The 16888-nt window shown below is 51.5% G+C and overlaps 5 protein-coding genes across 5 annotated transcripts; 4 read left to right on the top strand and 1 right to left on the bottom strand.

Annotated features, from left to right (window-relative positions):
* Positions 1 to 4433: 4433 nt before the first annotated feature.
* Positions 4434 to 5251, top strand: J4E84_001837 (uncharacterized protein; the record flags this gene model as incomplete). The annotated part of the gene is made up of 3 exons (XM_049384467.1): positions 4434 to 4709; positions 4760 to 4993; positions 5051 to 5251. 3 exons carry the CDS (start codon positions 4434 to 4436, stop codon positions 5249 to 5251), a joined length of 711 nt encoding a protein of 236 aa, XP_049247823.1.
* Positions 5252 to 6226: 975 nt separating this feature from the next.
* J4E84_001838 (uncharacterized protein) lies at positions 6227 to 8252 on the top strand (the record flags this gene model as incomplete). Its single annotated transcript, XM_049384468.1, has 2 exons — positions 6227 to 6232; positions 6408 to 8252. The coding sequence occupies 2 exons, from the start codon at positions 6227 to 6229 to the stop codon at positions 8250 to 8252; spliced, it is 1851 nt and encodes a 616-aa protein (XP_049247824.1).
* Positions 8253 to 8681: 429 nt separating this feature from the next.
* Positions 8682 to 9161, bottom strand: J4E84_001839 (uncharacterized protein; the record flags this gene model as incomplete). Its single annotated transcript, XM_049384469.1, has 2 exons — positions 8682 to 8941; positions 9158 to 9161. The coding sequence occupies 2 exons, from the start codon at positions 9159 to 9161 to the stop codon at positions 8682 to 8684; spliced, it is 264 nt and encodes an 87-aa protein (XP_049247825.1).
* A 330-nt stretch (positions 9162 to 9491) lies between these two features.
* J4E84_001840 (uncharacterized protein) lies at positions 9492 to 12774 on the top strand (the record flags this gene model as incomplete). The annotated part of the gene is made up of 4 exons (XM_049384470.1): positions 9492 to 9555; positions 9613 to 10715; positions 10778 to 11218; positions 11317 to 12774. 4 exons carry the CDS (start codon positions 9492 to 9494, stop codon positions 12772 to 12774), a joined length of 3066 nt encoding a protein of 1021 aa, XP_049247826.1.
* A 418-nt stretch (positions 12775 to 13192) lies between these two features.
* On the top strand, positions 13193 to 13807 carry J4E84_001841 (uncharacterized protein; the record flags this gene model as incomplete). The annotated part of the gene is made up of 1 exon (XM_049384471.1): positions 13193 to 13807. The coding sequence occupies one exon, from the start codon at positions 13193 to 13195 to the stop codon at positions 13805 to 13807; it is 615 nt and encodes a 204-aa protein (XP_049247827.1).
* Between the last annotated feature and the right edge of the window lie 3081 nt (positions 13808 to 16888).

Below are 16888 nucleotides of genomic sequence, written 5' to 3' on the forward strand. Positions count from 1 at the left end.
AGTCAGAAATCATGTCGCGTTACCGCTGACATTGTATTACAATCTGGGAAGTGACTAACACAGACGCTATTGTACACATGTACGTAGAATATAAGACATAGCCTCTTCCGATTAAGAATCTACGCGGGCAGTAAGTGGAGCATTTCTCCGACGACGCTCCGTTCTCCCATTCGTCGTGTGATGTCACTGAATATAGTCCCATCACGATAAATACTGCCAAAGCTTCAATATCTGTTTTCACGCAGCGTAGTTGCGCTATGCAGTCTTCCGCGCAACTTGTGAAGCCGCCCTTCAGTTCAGACTCGTCGGCCAGTAGCCTGCATTTCTCCGTGGATCGAGAGATACAAAAGGCCCAGCATCTACCGGCACTTCATGCCTATTCGAAACGCTATTAGGGCTCGTGCGAAGTTGCGGCCGTCGAAGAGATACCGGGGGAGGCGTTGATGTGGGGGCGGTAGCTGGCTGTGTTGACCCAGGACTTAAGCTTTCACAGTAGTTTTCCAAGGCTCTAGACATTCGTCCAAAAGCTTCGGTATGGTCAATGCCATGAAATCTGCGGTGCGGCCGGTTTATCAACTCGTATGATCGTGTCCACACGTCGTCTCTGGATGCGACAGGCTCATCTCTTTCTGTACGTGTGACAGGCATACCGGGGTTTGAAGATTCTCGATTTTCGCGAACAATGGGCGGGTCGTCGTTTGACAGACTGATGTGCTGTAAGTACGCGTTGTATTGACGAGCGCTTATCGGGTCTTCGGATGGTGGCGATGGAGGTGGCTGGTGAGCATCCTCCCTAGTGTTTGTAGACGCGTTGGCGGTTTCTGGGCTCTCATCTGGCGTAGGAACCGTAGGTGAAGATGTCACCCTAGTATCTGCGCTACTCGCCATAGAGTTCTGGGCATCGCAAAGCCCGGGTCCAACTCTTCTTCCCAAGTCCATTCGTCTGAGGAAGTCAAGTTCCCTAGTGACTCTGTCTTGCCGCCTGATCTCACTCTCACGTTGCTCTAACTCTCTTTCCTGGCGTCTTAACAATGCTTCACGCTCGTTCAATGACGTCTGCAGAACTCTACTGTTCTCATGTGCAGACTGGGATTCTTGGTGAAGTCTCCGGGAGCGGCGCTCAATCGCTTGAAGACGCACGCGCGTGTCTGCCGTGGAAGTGTGCTGCTCGCTACTGATGTCCTGAATCAGATCCAGTCTCCGGAAGATCTCATCTAAATGGCTACTGATGACTCCGTTGTTCGACGCCCGTTCTTGCTCCAAGATGTTTCGCGTTCGATGAGCTCTCGCTCGTGATTCGACTAGCGCCGGCTGTTGTGGTAAGGTCAAACCTAGCAAACTCTCCGTGACGTTGACGTCTCGTGGCGCCGTCCAGGCAGGTGGTCGTTTGTACCATTCTCGTCGACATTGGGGACAACTGTTGTTACGTGGGCTTTCGCTGTCGAGGTAGTCTGCGAGACATTTGCGGCCAAAGCGATGGTAGCAGCCTGTTATGAGCACAGTGACGGCTTCGTGAGAAGGATCGTATAGATGTAGGCAGATGCAGCATGTTTCATCCTGGGATGCAGTTGGAAGGGCTGCTATATGCGACGTCCTCAGCTCTCGTAGGCTGGATACTGAATGGTCCGGGTTACTGTGTACAGTCAGTGACCTACTGGACTCTCAAAGAAGACAGGCACGAACTTTGAAAGGGATGATGTGAAGTTGAATGGCATATTTGTGATGTTAATCCCTGGCCAGTGTCTCAATAGGTGTGAGAAGAGGAGTGTTGTTTACAATCGACGTGCGCACAGAAGACGATTGTTTGACTGGGTGATCCTGCATGACCATAAGACTCCGCATCATGAGTACCGTGGATGAGAGTTCGAGTGCATTCCGTGTCTGTACAACTTCCAAAATTGGGTTTTGTGGGTATGCGGTGCGTAGAAAGCGTGTTATTCACGAACCATGGAATTGCTGTCCCTCGATTTGTCCTTATCTCAACAGAATGCGAAGGTATAATGTGAAGTCGAGGCTGCGCAAGATGACACAAGGGCAAAGGCACTTTTTTACGCGGCTCAAACCCCTGGTGGTAGTATCTAATCCACGCGCTGCGTGTAGCGACAACTCGGCTGCAAACATCACGAAAATGAGGCTGGTCGCCAATAATGGATGGGTGAGGGTGGATGCTTACGGTTTCCTGGCTCAATGCGGCCCTGAACCAAAACTGCTATACCAAAGTTAGGATTACTGCGGGCCCACAAAGTAAGGCTGCACTCTGACCCCTGCGCCGAGCTTGGGGTTAGAATTTGGTCTAGAATTGGCGGATGTGTGCGTTTCTGGGCACAACGGGTAACCGGATAACGATGCCTTTAATCTCCTCCTTTCCGAATGCCAACGCCGCGTTTGGGTCTCTAGTAGATTCCTTTGACACAAGACATTGGAGTACGTTCGGAAAATGAACCGTCGCGCGGCATGTGACTGTAGAGGTGAGGTTGGAGGCTCTCCCTCCACTCGGTGTCCTCTCTAGTTGTGGCTTTGTTCCGATGAAGACCCTTTTTCTCGTGATTTTGAAAGGAAATGGAACATGTTCAGCTTCGGATGTCTTAGAAGGAAGGATGAAGAAGAGTTGCTGGAGGTTCTTGGGTGCGTTGACCCCGCTAAAGCACGCACCCGTGCCACTGCCTAAGCTGCGCCACTTTCCACAACAAGTTGGGCACCCACAAATTGAGTAAGTGCGCTTCAGATGACAATATAAAGTGCAAACTCAGCATCAAGTTGAAGGTGCCTGCCAGCGAGAGACGGTCGTAAACGGCAGAGTTGTGTAAGGCGGAGGTGCATGACGCTGATTGGTGGAATCGCTCGCGCGTCTGTCATATTGTCCCACACCTGAGCAATTATACACCCCAACCATCCCCTCTCCTAAAGGATGCAGTGCTTTCTCCGAAATCCGGGGTTTTCAAAGCCGTCGCACTGCCGATGCGCTCTGCATGCACGCCACCATGTACTCCAGTATGTACCCCATATGAACGTTTTTTGAACACTCCCGAGGTCCACCAGTCAGGGTAGCTATCCCGCGCCTTGCAAGTAAAGAGCTTGGCTTGTATCGCGTGGTGCACTGCACGACTTAACGGAGAATGTATCTTCCACTCTGCAATCGATCGGTCTTTTCGACGCCCTAGAGTCCTTCTGATTAACGCATGAAACTCCTGGTCTTGGAATTCTCACCTGTTTACTGATCAGTATCCACAAGGTGGAGGACATCATCCTTCGGTACCCATCAGAATCCTGCGCCTTTGCTAAATAATCTCCGCAGCCTATTACTGCGTCATGGTCTTTCTCATACAGTCGCAGTCGTGCAACATGCCCAGGTGAGCTGCGGAGAAAGTATTGCTCATCAGGCCGATTCTAAGCGACGTCGTCAATGAACAGCGTGAATTTTTGAATCGTTGAGAGCCGGTTCCTTCGCAGTGTTCCCATGAACGACAGTTCGAGTTGTCTTATGCATACCAAGACACCGTTCCTGACGGTGTTTCCTAGTTTGCCAGGGCCCGCCGCAAGCGGGATTCCCATCGCTAGCCCAGTTCTCTAGGCTGTATCCGTGCGGTGTCTCTAGGGAGGAAGGGTCAAAGCCAGTATTTGACTGTGATCAGTTGCCCGTAGATTAACTAGCAGAGTCGGAAGGCTGGCATGCTACTGGTGATGGTTTGCTGATATCGGTGACCAAGACAGCTTCAGAGCGCACAACTTTCCGCTATTCTCCGTCATACTGCGGGGAACGTAACCCTCTGGAAACACCAAGTCGTGTGGTATTTCCGCTATCGATAGTACCTCAATAAACCAAGAGCGGATATACAGGACAGAACCGGCGAAATGCTAGTTGGCGGAAGTAATGATGGAAGAGGAAATGAGAGGAGGGTTGCAGCGCTAAGCATTGCGCTATGGCATGTCACTGTCGCCCTAATAATGCAAGTGCCAACGCACGGCGGAGTTTGCTGGGCGTTTCACTTGTGCAATCACCATACCAAAACCACGTGGTACTATCCGATGTGCGCTTCCAAAGCGCATCCTTCTACACCAAGCCTCCGTAACAAGTCTTGGCAATGGCGCGACTCGGGCGGAAAGACGTTCGGCAGGATCGATATAGAAGTCCGCGAATGAGCGTGGAAAGATTGAGGAGGAAAGTCCTAATGTGGTAAGACGACTTGAGTTGAGGGTGCGAGGTTAGCAGTGCAGAAGGCGTGGCAAAGCTGCCTCAGCGTGCTATGGATAGAGCGGAGAGAAGGGGTTCAACTCCCTATAAGTAACGGCGAACATCCCACCGGTTAAGGTTCTATCCTTCAGCCAGAAGCATTCCGATATCCAAGGCTCCAGTAGCATTCTTTCTATCATTTCGTCTATTCCAGCTTCCGCTTTCGATCAATTTTTTCTCAACCCGAACACCATCCTTTACCATGAAGTTTGCAGGCATCCTCGCTGCGGCCACGGCCCTCCTCCCTGTTGCCCTTGGATGCAATGGATACGCTGGAGGTGTCCCTAAAGCCGTTGGTACCAAGACCAATAGCAAAGTCATTGAGGTCGCTGCTGGTCAAACCTACGATGGCCAGTGGTACCGATTCGACCGTGGTAGCGGTGCTTGCTCTGGTCAGTCTGAGGGCGGTGCTGCCGACGCTGTCTTCCTGCTCAAAGAAGGCGCTACGCTGCGCAACGTGATCATCGGCAAGAACCAGGTAAGTGTCAGGTCAAGTCCTGAAGTAGATACCTACTAAGACATGTTTAGGCGGAAGGTGTGCATTGCCAAGGCCACTGCACTCTTGAGTTCGTTTGGTTCGAAGATGTTTGCGAGGATGCCATTTCCATCAAAGAAGACAAGGCTGGAAAGGAGTCCTGGATCATCGGTGGCGGCGCCTACCACGCATCCGACAAAGTCGTTCAGCACAACGGATGTGGAACTGTGAACATCGTCAACTTCTATGTCAACGATTACGGCAAGCTCTACCGCTCTTGCGGAAACGTAAGTGATTTCAATCATCAAGATCAGGTTCCTGAACATCCGCTTACACGATCCTAGTGCTCTAAGCAATGCAAGCGCAACGTCTACATCGAGGGCGTGACCGCGGTCAACGGTGGTGAGCTGGCTGGTATTAACAGCAACTACGGGGACACTGCTACCCTCAAGAACGTCTGCGCTGATGCGAAGACCAAGTGCCAGATGTACACTGGTTGTGCTGGTGGCTGCGAGCCCAAAAAGGCTGGCACCTGCTCTGGCTAAGCTGATCCGCCGTTTCGGGCAGCGTCCAGCGTCCAGCGTCCAGCTTTGTCCAAGGAACTGAAGCTGGATTGGTGAACAGATGGAAAGGCGCTGTGCGGCTCATATTTTCTTGTAAATAAGTTTTTTGGATACATCTGTACATATCATCACTTCTTTGTCAATGTTTTCATCGCAAACTGCTTCATCGAGATGCGCTTACCTTAATCTGCGAGGCGGCTGGATGCTGTGCTGTTACCCCGTTCCCGCGCGAATGTCGAAGTGGATGCTCGGCGCGGCATAGCCACTGTAACTATGCATCGAAGCCTGATGCCAGACAGCTCAAGTGTATCTTTGCGCGCTCATCTAATGACAGCATACATGGCCGATGAGATGTTGGTGTCGAGTCTGTTGGCGACACAAGGGGGCCACTGCGGGACGGTGGTGGGGCCGGCGCATAATCGGTTTAACCAAGATTAGACCGCGCTAAACCTCGGAAGGTTCGCGAACTCCTCTCGAAGACGCGTTCCAACCCTTTGGCCATCAGCCACCCAACGTTTTGCCCCTTCGTTGCATCTGCCGATGCTATCGCTAGATCTCCATCAGTTTGCGCCTGTCTGATGCAGCATTATTTCTCCGTCATCGACCGACTGTCCCGGAAACTTCCTGATTGGCGCGGGAAGCCAGCAGAAGCAACCACGGGCACCTAGAGACGCGACTTGCCGATACGTACTCGTCTCTACCGCCCGAGGAACATCCGACGGTTTGACGGCCTGTACAAGACATTGTTTTACACTGGCAATTTCAGTGTCTCGTGCAGACCAGATTGTGGTGCTCCGTACCCCACGTTGGGTCTCGGTTGTGCGAGAAGGATTTTTCGCGGTCCATCAAGGACTCAACTGAATCTAAAACAAGCAACGTCTAGGCGCAACAAAGTCTAAGACAAGCAACATCCAGGGATCAACATCAACCCCACCTTAGGGCCCGCTGTCATTCAGCATGGCCGTGAATGAGCCAACCTATCAGTTCGCTTTGACGGCGAAAGAGTGCGAAATCCTACGCGCCATTCGCGCTGTCGAGCATAGCAATGCGCCTAGCGAGCAGCCAAGATTGTGGGTATACCCATCACATTTCCTACCCCAGAACTAACATGTTCAGATATCAAAAGCTGGAACTTCAGCTTAGAGACGAGAATGGAGATTCGCTGGGAAGCTGTGACGTCAGCCCGGAGAATATGGTGTTGGACTTTGTTGCCGCTTCGGCCGCGTTTTTGAAGGAGTTGGCAAAGGAGCCTGATCAGCGCAAGAAAGACTTGGCCGAAGTTGACGAAGGTGTTCACATCGATGACCGCGACTCTGTTCTGGGCTCACAGACGCAGGATACTGCTGCTGACCTCCCTGAGCCGGATAATGGACTCCAGACTCCGTCATGGGAGACATTCAGGAAGTCCAGCATCCCGCCGTGTGTCAAAGACGTCAGCTTCACTGTAAGCGAAGAAGATCTGACAACAGAGTTGCGCCAACGGTTACAAGACGACTACCCCGGCGTCACTATAGTAATACCCAAAACCAAAGCCGAAGAGGACAGAGCTCGTGAGGCTCATGCGACAGAGAAGCCCAGAGGAGTCAAGCAAATGATCATCGAGGTTGAAGAGACTGAAATTAGCGAGAATCCTGAGCTGGAAGGCAGTCTCCGAAAGACATACCCGTGGGCGCTGATGGAATTGAAGTCCGGCCCAAATATATCCAGAAAGCGCGCAAGGCGGATGACGGATAGCGACGCCGCAACGCCATCTAGACCAGACCCGGTCAAGCACATCGAAGACTTTGCCGCATACGTCTTGGACCCGCCCTCCGATGATGAATTCGGTTATCACTATCCAGTAGGCGATTGGGATCGTCTGACTTATGCGCGGAAATTTGAAATCGCTCATGCGCGAGCGATTCAACATTACCATGGCAAGGCGGCTGACGGTGGAGGATGCAGTCAGTGTGCGGAATATGGCCATCAGTGCAGAGTCTACTTGCCGCAGCTTGGGAACCTAGCCCACATAGATTTCGGTCACACTTGCCAAAACTGCCGGCTCAGGCATCAACATTGCGACCTTCCCGCCGCCGTAAAACCCCCTCCGAGCACACCAACAGGTCCAGCGGCACTCAGGCTCGATACACGGAACATCCATCACCGAGATGAAACGTTATATACGCCACCATTGATGAACGCCACACCAGGATCGCTAGTATCGAGAATGACGGCGGCCAATGGAAGGCGGTTCAACGATGAAGAGAATAACGGTCATACTCCAATAAGCGGGGATCCTGGCCTGGATATGATGGAATTCGCTGAGCAGATCAATCTCTTTCAAGATTACAGTAACCCCAAGGTCAAATCCGTCATCTTTGCGATGTACAGCCTCTTGGATAAACACGGCAGGGTCGAGCCGTTTGGCAAACACCGCTTGACTCTCGACCAATACTACCAGAACCTCTTCACTCTTTACATAGTCACGTATCTGCGTAAGGAGTACCACTCGGCTTATACTGTTTTGCTTCGCTTCCAGAACACGAACTACCACGAGACCGGAGAGCTGCCTAGCATAGAAAACGTCGTCCGCGCTTTTGAGTACCTCCCAACGCATGCCCCACTTTGTCGCTGGATAGTGATACTATACAGTTTCCTCTGGGGAACGCAGCACTATGGCAGTTGGGACATGTTCATGAACACGCACCCAAGTGTCAAGTCAAGGGTCCGCGCAGTCGCAAAACTTCTCTTCGGGATTTGCTACGTTCGCGATCCATTTACTACGGGAGGCGATGGGGCAGTACGGCAGCAGTGGTGTGAGGTCCACAACCATTCTACGGGGACCCGTGAACAGGAAGAAGCTTGCGAAAACATGAAGAGAGAGGAAAGATACTCGACACGTATCGGTGAGAAGAGAAGGAGTGATGGATCACCAGTGCCGAGGCCTTACAAGGCTGCTAGAGGAGGACGGGGCAGAGGGAGAGGGCGTGGCCCAAGTAGGTGAGGCAAAATGTGCTTAGAGCATGGAAGGCGTTCTTGGACTTTGGTCTTTTGGCATAGCGTTGTGATAGTGAAGTACGACAGTCTGAATGATACTTTGTGTGTCTGCTCAACTTTTGTGTCTTGTGTCACTTACTTCCCTGTCTCAAGCATATCCGATCATGAGTATGGATGAACAACGCTGTTTTGAAGGTGCGTCAGCGTGAGCCACATTGCGCCTGCACAAATGAGTGATATTAGCTATTGAAGCTTTACTACTTCCCATAACACGGACGGAGGAATGTATACACCACTGTTAAACACCAGGATGATATACCCAAATCGCTCCCCAAATACATCAAACAAAGAAAAGAACGTTATCGCTGACCACCTCGCTTCATGCGCCCCATGACACGGCGCTCGGTGTACTGCTAAGCGGTATTCGAGAGGACGCTTATACCTTGCACTCGATGGTGAAGGATGTAACGTCGGTGGGAATAGCAGCTTTAGAGTTCCCGTCAAGGTCGATAAAAGTGTTCCATGCGTTGAGCGCATAGGTCTGTCCAGGGTAGTTGGGGTTCTTGACCTCGCACTTGACGTTGTTTCCGCCTGCACCGGGGGTGACAGCCTGGAGCGAAGTGGCGAGAACCTGGGGCCTGAAGGCATCACCGAAAAGCTGACCGAAGGTTACAGCGTTGTTGCCAACGAAGACACCTTGCATGCCCGAGATTCGCCTAACCCCGCACCCCCACGGACACGCTAACGGCGCCGGCCTTCAGTGTTCTCTGTTCAGTGCAACTCCAGTATTCTGTCTACTTCGTACTAAGTCCAGCTCTTGGCTCACTCGGTACTGGTTGCATCTGCTGTCTCTGAAACACCCGAAAGCTTTCAAGGTCTAGGTAGTTGGGGGCTCGTCTTCAATGGCGCTACCCATCGCGTGGTACTGCGACGGCCTTTCACAGAAACAACTTGCAGTTTCCGGCACCCATACCACGCTCATGCAATTGAATCCTCTCGAATAAGAAGCATCGCCGATTCGAAAACCATCTACCACTACGCGCACGTCTCTTCTAATTGCCGGCTCCAAAACAGGAAGGATCCTTGGTATCCACTGATTGAGCGAATTAGCATGCCGGGAGTTCCACTTGACGCTAGGTCCATCCGAAGTCCCGCTACTCCGCTCTTTCGATCCAGCGGCTTCAATGGTTGATGTTCCACGACTCTTTTCCCACCCGCGCTGTTCTTTCTCACACATCTATTCAAGATGTCGACGACTCTAGATTCTGGGTTTCTTTCGACAACTTATCGCCAATACAAGAAGGATACAGGTGCGTCTTTCTTAATGGCTTCAATTTAGTAGGTTAACGTTACTTACACGACAACAGAGTACATTGCCGGCTGGCTAGTCGAAGCCTCAAAAAAGATCGGGTTTAGTCTCAACAGTGGACCGGCGCCGACGCCGGTAGAGTCACAACGCCTAAAAGGCAAAGATAGGAAGAAGGCCAAGGAGGCTGCCAAAGAGGCTGCCAAAAACCAGCCCTCTGCATATCACATCCGGACCGTCGACTTCATACCTATTGCCGAGGCTATTGCCAAACAAGCCAAGAAAGTCAAAGTGCCATCTCCGCTCCTGACAGTGTTCGGCAGAGCTATAAAAGCTAGGAAAGAGGCACAAGCTTGGTACAAATCTGCTAAACTTGAAGATGAAGGGCATAATCACTTCATAAACATACTGTCCAGAGTCCAGGAGATTCTGCGCCCTTTGGTTCCTGTCGCCAGAGCCGTTAAACCGGAGAAGTCCAATGGTGTCGACAATCGGTTCAAAAAGCTGACGGTGGAGGAAGTAGCGGACACGTCGCCAAAGGAGAATGTTGAACAGCAAGCCACTTTGCCGCCGGTTGTCACAGCGGATATCGAGCAGAGCGAAGAAGAGGCCGAAGAGGAGTTTTTCTTCGCAATACATTCGTTTCTCGCAGGAATCCACGAGATTCAGGACGTGGTACAAGATTCCTGGTTCAAGACACAGGACTTCAACAGGGACCTTATGGCGTCGGCTCTGCTCACAAACACTGCGATAGATCTTGTCAGGCGTGCTGAGAGCGAATTCGACCTTAATCTCAAGCGCCCATCCAGATACCCAGTATCAAAGTTTCCTGTGTGGTCCCTTCCTGCGCTCTTATATCATCACTACCACCCATTGCCGGATGATGTCAAGATCCACAAGGTAGTGGTCCCCTCAGATGTTAGTATTCAGTTCAATGAGGACGAGTACGATAAGATTCACGCCAACTGGTGCTTTTGGCCTGCCTACACAGGTCTGCGATTCTGTGTGAACCGCATCAAGAAGTTCCCCTATCTTGACGCCAACGAGGACGAGCTTCAGGCGATTGGTGCGGATTCAGTGCCACAGATTAAGCGGACGTTCGAGCTTGCCAAAGCGTTCCGGGTGTACACCTCAGCACACCAACGATTTTGGGCTCAAGATGAGGTAAGAGATCTTGGTGTATGAAATGCAAGAGAAACACGCTGACTTTGTACACCACCATCTAGGTAACCCGCGGCATGAAGATCATGTTCACAGATAAAGCCATCCCCATTTGGGTCACATTTGGCATCCAGACGCTTCTCGACATCCAGGACATCAAGGATAATCGTATGGGTGAAGGCAAAGGCTTCAACAATTCGTTCACTCATGCTCGGGTAACACTAAACGACGAGCTGAATGAATGGCCGGCGTTTGATGGATGGGAAGCCCCGTTCCCGGAGCTATTTGGTCCTCATACTCCATCTGGAGATGAACGCTCTCGGTGCAGGGACACCATGGACATCTATCACCAGCTTATGGAACATTCTGACATCCCTGCACTCAAATATAACCCAATACGTTGCGGTTTGATCAAGTATGATGTCTACTTCCAACTACATATTTGCGGCTGGCACCTCGAGGGGCAGAGTGGCCTTGCGTGCGTCTTGGGCCACCTCTATACTGCGGTATGTAAAGCTCAGTCCTGCCTAATTGTTCTAGAGTTTCCAAAACTCCACACAGTGGCCTTGAGTAATCGTCAATCGGTACTAATATCAACCACTAGGGTAAACTACTTTATCCAAACGATCCTACTTGGCCTGACATGGAATACCTCCTCTACTCTCAGGATCCAAATCACATCTTCTACGGCGGCATACCCAAGACCCTTGACGAGTCATACCGTAAGATTAATCTTGCCTTTGGCAGCAAGATGCCCCGCATAGACAGCAGTGGGAAATACCGTTTCCACAAATCAAGTCGAATGTTTCAAGAAACGAGCTTATTGAGTCCGATTCTGCAGAGTAGGATGACAGGATGGAGCGACCACACCAACGAGTCCGTGGACGAGCTTGCCAGTAACCTCAATGTCTTGCTGTGCGACAAAACCGAACAAGGGCAACTAGCACGCCAGTTGGGCGCATCACCGGATTGGGTTGAAAGTGAGATTGACACTCGTCGGGTGGTACGACTGTTCGAGGATGGTCCGGCAGATGGCTCTCCCGTGCTGCTTCGCGATCTGTCTCTATTTATAGAGGGCGAGATGCAGAACGTGTACTTCGACTGGATTTCGATGTACCGAATCTGTGGAGACATATGGAAAGAGATATTATCGGAACTAGCCGGAGACCCTGTCCTGGCGAAGCTCATGCCAAAGCCCACACCCGGGCTAGGCTTATACATCCTCAAGATAGCTTCCGAAGATGCAGCCAAGCAGAAAAAGATCGATCTCGACGATCCAGATCTCGCACCGCAGCTTCGAAAGGTATGGGCTTGCATCCAGAGAGTCATCCACAAGCGTTCGTCACACGAGTTCACCCCGCAATACAACATGTGTAAAGCCTGGCTTGGCGACAAATGTCTGGCTCAGCAAATGGCTCGCACATACCACACGGTGGCTTGGCAGCTGGTCGGTTATAACGTTCCCCAGCTCTACAAATTCTACGAGAACTGGGATTTCGACGACAAGATAGATAGCGGCGTGCTCGCCCAAATCCCTGCTCACAATCGCATGAACGAGATATACCGCGAACGCAACCGAGATCTACTGTTAGGAGGTCTGCGCGATGAGTGCATAAGGGACCAGTATCACAGCAATGACTACTGCGGACGCTGTCGCCGCCGTAATTTCTTCCTTGACCATTACGGCTCAGCGGCGTCGCTCAGAGGTACGGAGCTAGTGCAAAAACACCTCGGGCGGAAGTACCATGGACAAGACGACAAGATTTTGGAAGAGGATGATGTACGGAAAGCCGTGCTCAAGAAAATGTTTGAAGAAAAAGGTATCACGTTCCTCGACGGCGACGATGAAGGCTCTGAGGGTACTTCTGACACTGTGGAGGGTGAGGTGTTAGGGGAACATGAAAATGCGAAGATCACGCCTACAGTTGACGGAAAGTTCCAGGTCGAGATGTCAGTCAGGTCTATTTTTCATCGGCCAGGTGTTTGGCGGAGTCTTGGTAGTCCCCTGAGCAGCGAGGACGGCAGCGAGGACGGCACTGACGACGGCATCCACGATTCTTAGAGCGCAGTGGTATTGCAATTAGATAGTCTCACGATCCGCACCTGTATCAGCGTATCCACAATGATGCGAGACTAGTATCCGTGAAAGTCGTCATCCGTGCCCATCCAAATCATTGACTACGTGCGGCAAAGTCGACTAGGCAGAAGCTATATTAAGAGCTGCGCTTCAACTTTGCGGGTGGTCGATCTATTTGTTAAGTTGTATGTAGTAGATACAAGATTTACCGCACCCGTTAGAAGTCCATTTTCTTGTCTCTCAGCCTCGTCTCGCCAGGCGTGGCCTCGCTTGACCCCGCATTCTCGCCAACATGCTGACGAGCCAGCCTTCTCTGTTCTTACATCTTCAACACCCATCCTACTTCTCTCACACTCTGAGGCACGAGCAATGTTTTCGCGTTCCATCATACTGACCCTGCGAGATGATCGACGATAACTCTGAAGAGGAGGGCCGACGCTACTGCCAGCTTCGCTCAGGAGACGCAAGCGCAGACCCACTGCCCCGCTTCTACTACGAGCCTCTCGAACCCCGCTGCATCCGCATCCTCGAACTCCAGCCTGGTCGACGATCAGACCCGTTCCTAGGCAAATTCATCATTGCGAACGTGGACAGTGACTTCGCGTACAATGCGCTGTCGTACATGTGGGGTGATGCGACGCAGACCGATCGGGTCGTTGTGGATGGCGCCGCTATACCGGTAGCCTGGAATCTGACCAGAGCATTGGAATATCTGCGCGACTTCGCGGGATCAGAGCCACTAAGGATATGGATCGATGCGATATGTATCGATCAGAATAATTTTGAGGAACGAGCCGAACAGGTTGCCATGATGCGGACTATCTATCACAACGCTTCCTGTGTGCGGATCTGGATCAATGAACCGTCTTTCGACGACCAGAATGCGGCCGTAGCAGCTCTGAATGCATTCAAAATCAACCCACAGACGGTGAATCGTGGTCTGGGCGATGATGCCCTTTTCTGGGCCTCGCTCGTCTCAATGCTTCAGAATAGCTACTGGAATCGTATATGGATGTAAGTGTGTGCATGATTGCATGTAAGAGCGAAGATCAGCTGATGTCGTCATCTCTATATTCGCAGACAACAAGAGGTCCTTAACGCACGAAAATTGATGCTACACTGCATGAATGCTGCTTTTGACGGTATAGCTGTTGCAAGCTTTCGGCAAGCCATAGGCGACGTGTTCGCTCAGTTTGACACTCATTACAGCTCCTGGGACGATAAGAGTTTGCATGATTTGAAAGGAACTATATCAAGTCCAATCAGTAGGGAGATGTTCGCCGTCCACGGCGATCGAAGAGAAAGACGGTCACTTTTTGTTCTCCTTTCCAGGAGTGCTCGTATGGAAGTATCCAAAGGTCAAGATCGCCTGTACGCCCTTATGCACTTAGCTAAAGACTACAAAGAAGGGCGGATTACAGTCGACTACAACAAGACGGTAGAACAGGTAATGGCAGATGCAGCCGCATATCATATTAGCCAGCATCAGAGCCTCGATTTCTTGATTGTAAGCTATCGGAATGACGAGATTTCCAACCCAACGTGGATCCCAGAGATGTGGATGGGAAATCACCCCGCTGGAAGTACAATCATTCGACAGAAAACTGATGTGTTGATGCACACTAAATGTTCTTTGAACTCTGTCGATATGAGGAGTATGAGACTACGCATCCGAGGTGTGAAAGTGTATTGGGTGCGTCAATGCCTCGTTCCCAATGCAAGAAAGACGGTGGCTGGCTTCTGGAGATCCCAAATCGGTGAGTACATACAGCCATATCTAGGAGACACCAGCATAGGGTTACCCCTTGAATTCTTTCATGCCATTCGTGGCGGGATGAAAGATCAAACTCACGAGCACCAGTCTATACAGACTGGATTGTCGCATCTATGGAAAATTGGAAACGCTCCAGAACACGCGAGTCGGGACCTGGGCTATGGGGGATCGAAAGTCCTGGATCTACTAGACCCCCTCAAGAACGATAACCAGCCCGCTTGGTCCGCGCTCCGAGATGTCTTAAAGTGTCTGCATAGCAGACTTTGCATCAAAACGAACACAAAACATCTCGGTCTGATACCGGGATGCAATGCAAGAGAAGAAGATGAGATTTGGCTGGTACTTGGATGCAGCCTACCCGTTGTTGTTCGGTCTCAGCCCAACGGAAGATATCAGCACATCTGCACGGCATGGATACCTGCTCTCCAGCAACACGAAGACATCGCACAGTTCGTAAGTGAAATCCAGCCCGGTGAAAAAGTCGGCGAATGGACGGTTGAGGATATCGAATTGGAATGATAACAACACGCCCCACGATGACGCAAGAGTAAGATTCGCTACGAATCCAGTTGCGATCATATTCCGGTCGCACTATATACAACGAACTTAACAACGTTCTTCCGCCGAGGTTGAACCCATACCCCAAGTCTCCGCCCTAACATCTCTCTGACCATCTACGCCGGAGGCCCAACAGGCGTAGGCATAGGCATAGGTGCTACAAACGATCAGCAACAGATCCAGCACTCTCCAAAAACACAATCTACTCACAAAAGCCCGGCACACTCCTCGTAGGCCTCGGCATTGGTCCTCTACTAGGCCGACCAGGGAACCCCCCTGTCGGCATGGGAGGAACGCCACCTGGGAAGCTGGGGAAGCCACCAGTAGGGAACGGAGGCGCACCGCCTGAGAAGCTGGGGAAGCCAGGGAAGCCGCCGGTTGGGAAGGGAGGAGCGCCAGTAGGGAACGCGGGGAAACCTCCTGGAGGTGTTGGCATGGGACCGGTGGGGCGGGGGCCAGTGGGGAAGGGTGGGATGCCGACGGGCATTGAGGGAGTGGCTTGGCGTTCGACGATGGGGGCGGCCAGGGCGCTGGGGGGTGTTAGTTGGGGTGTTGAGGAAGTGGCTTGGTAAGGGAGATGTACCCAGCGGCCATGAGGATGACGGCGGTGAACTTCATAATGTGCGGATGTATAGTTCAGTGAATGAGTAAAGTGGAAACTGTTCGTTGATGTCGATTTAAACTTCTGACACGAGGTTCTCTTATACTCCTGCTCACCCCCAGTCTCCACATCTTCCAGAGCACACGCGTACCTGGCTACCATGCGTCAGCGTAGATTACCTTCCTTCCCTGTTCCTCCGCCCTCAAGCCCACGTTGATGAACCCTAATATCCCGTATAATGGTGCAGCAACGCCATGTTTGCCCGGCTATCAAAGCCCAGAGCTCGGAGAATTCTTTCACTCGCGGAGGTTTGGGGCCGATCGAGTGTGTTGAGAGGATATGACGTTGCGTACACGTTGTACAGAGAACGACGCGCCAGGGTGTTTATGGAGAGTAGCACAGCGGCCAATTTATCGGTTGCTTGTGGCCGGGTCCGTTGTCTAATTAAGCTTTGGATTCAGGGTAGGGACGGGTTGTACAACCGCTGTGAGAGTATGGTTTGAAACAGCTCATCTGTACGATCCAATGGTAATGGTGATCTTGAGCGTGTGGCCTGAGGCCACTGATGTCTCGTTGGATCGAACTTGCAAGAGGCCTGCAGGTAGAGCTGTATGGAAGTAATGGTGCGTAACTGCCGATAGATACTGCATGCAACCAGACGGGGATGAAATCGAGATTCTTTACTTTGGGTACTAAGATCGAGGACGCGTCTCTCCTAGATAGAGGCGGCCGGGCTGTTTAGCCGATCTCGGCATAGTTTCTTGGCTGTGAATAAAAGAGTAATGTCGAGTCGTTCCTATGAGTTTTCAACGATGGCGTACACTGCGGCTCGGGTCTCCGCCACGACGGTCAGTCGTGAGCTCATGCAGAACTGAGCAGGAGTAGTTTTTGTGGGTCTCCAGGCGTAAACTCAGAGGACATCGGCAAGTCGGCGTGTTCAGACACCTGGCATATCAATTGACGACAACGTCATTTTCTGGGCAGCAAAGTAAAATCTGGCGAGACTTGGAAGGATTAATCGAGATCGAACATGAGGTAAATTGATATGAGGGGCAGCGCTGAACTCCCCGCATTCTCGCATCTCATCGGAGTTCGACTCCGGTAGGCAGTCCCGACCGTTCGTCGCAGAAAACTTGATTGCTAAATGAAGCACAAGTACATGGATG

Source organism: Alternaria hordeiaustralica (genome assembly GCF_023758085.1).
Source record: "Alternaria hordeiaustralica strain BMP 2776 chromosome Unknown scaffold_2, whole genome shotgun sequence".
NCBI lineage: Eukaryota > Fungi > Ascomycota > Dothideomycetes > Pleosporales > Pleosporaceae > Alternaria > Alternaria hordeiaustralica.